General features: G+C 52.3%; 1 protein-coding gene across 1 annotated transcript; it reads left to right on the top strand.

Annotated features, from left to right (window-relative positions):
* Positions 1 to 3420: 3420 nt before the first annotated feature.
* Positions 3421 to 5700, top strand: LOC146755344 (uncharacterized). Its single transcript, XM_085525721.1, has 3 exons — positions 3421 to 3976; positions 4693 to 4834; positions 5020 to 5700. The coding sequence occupies exons 1-3, from the start codon at positions 3784 to 3786 to the stop codon at positions 5114 to 5116; spliced, it is 432 nt and encodes a 143-aa protein (XP_085381847.1). The 5' UTR covers positions 3421 to 3783; the 3' UTR covers positions 5117 to 5700.
* The last annotated feature ends 340 nt before the right edge of the window (positions 5701 to 6040 follow it).

Genomic DNA, 6040 nt, shown 5'->3' with positions numbered 1-6040 from the left:
CCACCCACACCAAGCTTCCTTACATCCCTGTGTGACCTGGTACCTATACAGCCCAGTCTAAACCAAAAGGGTTACTATTTTTGCCTAAGCTCAAACCCAGGGAGGGGATACTGTAACCACCCAGGCTCATATTACTGTGCCTATTAGGGATGTGAAACTATTGCCTCAGATTGGGCACCTGGGGCTGGGCAGGATAAATATCTACAAGCAGGGCATGGACCCTATGGGTGCATACCTCCTAACCGAAACCCACAGTTGGGAAGATGGGCTGTGTGGGGATTTAAGACAGAGAGAGAGAGAGAAACATCTGCCAGCAACTATGGATAAATGTAACGAATCCAGATAACCCAGTGTGGCTGTTAGGGAAAATATGGGGTGTAAGTGACTTGCGGAATCAAACTCTATAACACATAGATGGGTTATAAAGCAGGTATGTTTATTCCAGCGCTGGGTGCAAGGGGGATAGCTCCACCAAACTTGCACACGGACTTGTAAAATCGTGACACAGATATAGGTACATCTCATACATAGTCAATGATTTCTCAGAATTCTGATACATATTCAATAGTTGTTTAGCATGTAGACCCCCTCTTGTTCTTATCAGGGGGATGCAACTCCTCTTCTGGTATTTACAACATCTGTTCTCCTCCTTGCCTGATGTCTTCCGTGAGGTCTCACTCCTTATCTGCATCCTTCCTGCTCTCCCAGGCCCCTTGTTTCCTTTAAACAAAGAGGGAAGGAAGGGAGGGGTGGTCTGGGGGGGGAGTGGGAGGGGTGGAGGAGGGTTGATGTCAGACTGTGAAATCAATTTTTTTAATCTTAATTCTGCTTCAGAAACAACATCTGATTCCCATGCTCTCTGCTTGGTATTTTGTCTTTTGATGCAAACACGTAAGCCCCATTGGTGCCTGATTCAGCAGTTCAGCTTCCTTTGCACCCTTTGCCTGGTTGTAGGGAAGGTAGCAGGCTCTGATTCAATGACGGTGTTGTATGGACCCAGTATTTATCGCCATGTATCCAAAGGTGCAACAGTTTCTGGAAACCCAGGTGGGATCCTATAGGTGATGGTTCTCTCGCCACCAAGTATCCAGTTGCCAGCAGTGGGTGAGTTCACTGGGACTTTGGGGATGGGAGGTGCCAACTAGCAAGCCTTCAATATCTGCTACTAAAATCAGACTTGGAAGCATGTTACACGTGGGAAATACACTTGGTGCAGGAAAGGGGATTTCCTTAGCCATCAAAAAAAGATGAAACTGCAGATCTATCAACAAAAATGTAAGCAAGTGACACTTGACTTGGCGGGTCTGTGGGAAGGTCAGCTTCTCCGTGTTTGTATTTCAGCCATCATCCTCCACACTGGAGAGGATTTATCTGCTTGGCTTGCTTAATTGCAGCACGTTTCACACGCGTGGATAACCTGTGCATATTGCGTCACTACCCCTGTGGCCTGAGCTGGTGCACCAGGCTGGAAATAATGCCTTCTTGGGGTTGTTGAAGCTCTGCAAATGTTTGCCAAGCAAAGTTGTGGATGCTCCATCCCTGGAGGTGTTCAAGGCCAGGCTGGATGGAGCTCTGGGCAGCAAGACTCTGTGGGTGGCATCTCTGCCCGAGGCAGTGGGGCTGGGGTTCTGAGTTCTTCACTGTCCCTTGCAAGCCAAGCCATTCTATGATTCTGCATTTCTATGATGTAAGCACCAGCCCCACAGCCCTGGTGCAGTGCATCACAAGAGCAGCAGCCTGCGGGGAGCCACCACCCAGAATCACAGAGATGTGAGGTCACAATGCCCCATCCTATGACTGTGCTGAGCTGCATCATGAGCTCACAAGGCCTGGCTGCAGGCTTGGCTCAGTGCGACACTCACTGTGGCTGCAGCGGTGGTGTTGGAAGCGTGGTGCAAGTGTGGGGGCGGCCATGGACCCTGCCCGCCTTGTCCTCTTCCTCCTATTGGTGGCCATGAGTTTCCAGGAGAGCTGTGCTGCTCCGTGGCGAGCACGGGGAGCAGGTGAGTGGGTAGAGATGGGACCCAAACTGAGCAGCGCTGGGAGCAAGAAGTCAGGCTGTGTCCCCACGGCCCTGTAGTACACTTGCCTGGGGCCTGCCTTCCATGGGGGTGTTGCTGGGTAGGGGGTGATGGGCATCTTCTTCCACGTAATCTGTGAGAGATGTGGCACGTGGCCTGGAGAGAGCACTGCATACGCTGCCAGGTGCCAGCCTACGGGTCATCCCATCCACCCTGCAACTTTGGAAATCATGACCTGAGTTATTCTCCCATGCCCCACATCCAGTTACTGAGGGAGAAGGAGATCACACCATATAGTGCATATAGTGGGAACTTCTCTCATCTGTTCTTGATTCTAGATGATGAGCTTGGTGCTCCCTTTCCGGATGCTCCTTTGGATCCGGAATTCATGCCTGTGCCTGGGGGACAACCCAGGGGTAAGTTGTGAGCGTCTGTTTCCTTGGAGGCTGAAACGTTCATGCTCTCATGGTTTACCTGGGTGCAATTTTACTGGAGATCCTCTCCAGGTCTTCCAAGCCTGTTTGTGCCCGGAAGGGTTTGCACAGATGAGCCATGAGTATTTTTTCTCTCGGAGAGCTGCAACATTTCAGTGGGAAGGTTACCGCTGCCCCTCTGCAGCTGAGGGAGCCCAGACCTTTGTATTCGGGCTGTGGCATTCCCCAACCACCGCCAGACCCTACAGGTCACTCAGGGAAAAGGAGGCCCCCACATGTGCCGGAAGCTCTCCTCACCTGTGTCTGATCACACTTGTGTCTGCAGGCCCTGTCCCCTGTATGCTCTGCTACTCAGTTGATGCTGTAGTGTGTGACTAAAACTTTTCATGGGTCTTTGGTTGCAGAAGTGCCCCCAGTGTGGGCCTTGCCCGGTCATCGATTTCCTCCTGTGCTGGAGCCCAGCTGGAATCCCAGCAGTGAGTACTCTGTCTTCACTGACTTGGCTGACTCGCCGCTGATCTTCAAAACTTCATGCACGTGATATTTAACTTCATACATTCTGTTAAGGTCCAGAAAGAGAAGAGGATGAATCCAAACGAAGAAAATACTCTCAGGGCTCATCCCGTCTCCTGAAGCGACTGCTGAAGGAAATGGAGAAGGCAGAGCGTGGTGGGTATACTTCAGTCTGTTCACTGTGGGACCTGGGAAGCTGAGGTGTGATATACAGGTGTGGGCAGGCTGTAGCCTGCACAGCAGGAAGGGATGGGTCAGAGCCGTGCTGCAGCCGTGTTCCGTGTATCACCTTGCAGGTGCTGTCAAGCACCAGAGCTGGTCTGCTGCCAGATGGTCTGCATCCAGCCAAGACCCAGAGGCAGCTGCTCCCCCAGCACAACCATTACTTGTCAGAGCTGCTTTGTGCAGTCGTTGGCACCCAGATGACAGCAAGTGGCAAAGTGGCAAGCGCTGTGCTTCTGTTCATCCAAAGCCCTCTGTGCAGCTGAGCAAGTTCAAGGCAGGAGGAGCATCCCGAGCAGGGTTGGCTGCCTTTGCTAATGCTGGAAATGAGGTGGAGATGCTAATTCTGAAGGCTTGGACTGTGTGTTAGAGCTTGGATTTCAGCCTGCAGCTACCTGGCTGTGACGGGCTGGTGACAGCACAGAATGTGAGGGCCTTGCACAGGAGCTGATTCCTCAAGAGGTGTGAGGGAGTCAGCATTGTCCAATAGCTGGGAGGGCCCAAATGCCCTTGGGTAACAGAGGGGCTCACAGTGTACTTGGGGGGGGGCCTGGACTTTACCTGAGCTCGGGACTGGAGAAGCTCAGTTTTTGATGAGGGCATGTGACATCCCAATCCTACTGCCCTGCTTTCTTTCTAAAGGAACGGACCAACAAAGTGAGAGGGATGCACTCCAGGAAGGTGGATATCCCACACTGCCAGTCCCGGATGCACTGCAGGAAGGCGGTTATCCCACACTGCCCGTCCCGGACAGAGGAATGCAGGCAGCACCAACTGGCATGCCAGGTAATTTCTGTCCTATGATCATACGGTGTCACGAACCAGAGTCACTGCGTGCCTGCAGGCTCTTGCTGCCAGCTGTTGCACACCAGGTCAGCAGCCAGACCTGAGCGTGTGAGCATAGAGCACATGTAAAAGAAGCCAGGGGTGGCTCTCTGAAAATGGCTGGCCTTCGTGGGGTGTGGAGAGTTGTTCCAGCAATGTGCCAGGGAAGGTACTTGCAGACCTCTGTGACCCTGCTCAGCTTCCACCGCTCCCAGATCGCAGAGTTTGCCCTTTTGGAACGAAGCCACCTGAGGGTGATGAGCAGGGTCTTGTGTGGTAGGAGCCTGCAGGAGTGTTTCTCCCCTGGGCTGGCTCTGGCTGTGCCCTGTGCTGGCTGAAGCCTGACCTTCAGCCTGGGGGGCATCCCACAGGGGGAGCTCAGGACACGCATGCCGGGAAAAGCGTGAGGGATTCTGCTCTGTAGCTCTCCCCACGGACCAAGCCCAGACCCCAGGGTACAGCCCCAGCTCTCGGCCCAGAGGAGGACACGGGTAGTGCCTGTGCAGCCTCTCCGTACCCAACGAGAGGTGGAAGCAATACTTCTTGTCCTCCGGTGCTTCGGCACCAGAGACGGAGGCACCCACTGACAAAATGACCTCTTGGGTCCATGAAACACACTGAGAGATTATCTGTAGCGCAGCTGAAGGTAACGTGGGACACTGTCTCATTTCTTCCAGGGATGAACACAGGCAAAAGCACAGAGGCTGCTGCTCACACATCTGTGCGGAAGCGCCGCATTCCGGTGACGGTCTCAGCGATGCTGCTGCCTGCGCTGGTGCTGGCCGTTGGTGTTGTGATATGGGTGCTCAAAGACTACCTGTGAGTTGGTCTTTCCCCAGAACACCTTATTGCTGCATTTGGCAATGAAGCATTTGTGGTGCCAGGATCCTGGATGGCCAAATCAGCCGCTGGCAGTACACTGCCAGGACTTAGGTTGCAAAGTCTTTCAAGTTTCCCCTTATTTCTTGTCACTGAGTAGTGCTTTCTGAAACTCATTCTCACAGAGCGCGCAAGAGGGAAAAGAGAGCAGCAGAAGCAGCAGATGGAGCTGGGGAAGGCAACGAGACAGATTCTGACCCAGTCAAACAAGAATCTCCGTAATAGCTCCAGTCCGTTCCATTCTGCCATTGAAGAGGCCCGAAGTCTTCAAGGTCATCTGGAAGACCAGGAGCTTGAACTGAAAGCCATGAAAGAGATCCTTGGGAACAGTCCTGAGTGCCGCCTTCTGTCAGAGGATGGCCCTGAATGTGAGAGCAGAGCTTTTGTCCTTCATCCTGCATACTCCAGGACAGGTATCTCCAGCAGTTTAAAGATTCTTAGCTCGACACAGCTACATTCTTGTTGAGGGTCCTAATGAGGACCCAGAAAACGAGCTTCCTCTGACTGCCGGACAAAACGTAATGTCTTTGGAGATGTGGGTGAGAATGGCTGGTTTCAGGGAGAGCTGACAGATGGCACAAGAGGACTGGTCCCTTCCAATTTGGTTGCGGAGCTTTCAGTTGATGAACTGGATACACCTGGAGATCCTGTCAGAATTCCTGCATTGCTCCATCTGCAAGACTACCATTGTTCCACTCAATGGAACAACTCGATGTTGAGCAGAATGTGGTTGAGCTCCTTTGGGAACTCTCTGAGGCGACTGACAGCGGAACTGCATAGCTTTATTGTATATTAAAAACAACCAAACAACTGTCCCCTCCCTCTCCCTTCTCCTCGCCCCCCTCCACCCCGCCCCCCCCCCCCCAAAAAAAAAAACCAAAAAAAAAGACAAAAAAAACCCCAAAAAACCCTAAAAAAACAACAAAAAACAACCCACCCCCAATAAAACAAAAAACCAAAACCAATTAAAATCTCAACGCTGTTCTTTTTCTGGGATACACTGAGGTGATGCTTCTTCTAGCTTACACTTTGCAATGAGTTTGTGTCACGGAGTTCTCTCTAGAGCTCACTCGGTGACAGCGGGAACAAACCTGGGGAGAGAAGGAACAAAGAACCTCCCCTCTCTAACAGTGCGGTGCGGCGCAG

Source organism: Coturnix japonica, chromosome 33 (genome assembly GCF_054131305.1).
Source record: "Coturnix japonica strain WE chromosome 33, WE-NBRP24, whole genome shotgun sequence".
NCBI classification, from domain to species: domain Eukaryota; kingdom Metazoa; phylum Chordata; class Aves; order Galliformes; family Phasianidae; genus Coturnix; species Coturnix japonica.
This window is presented reverse-complemented; position numbering and strand designations above follow the sequence as displayed.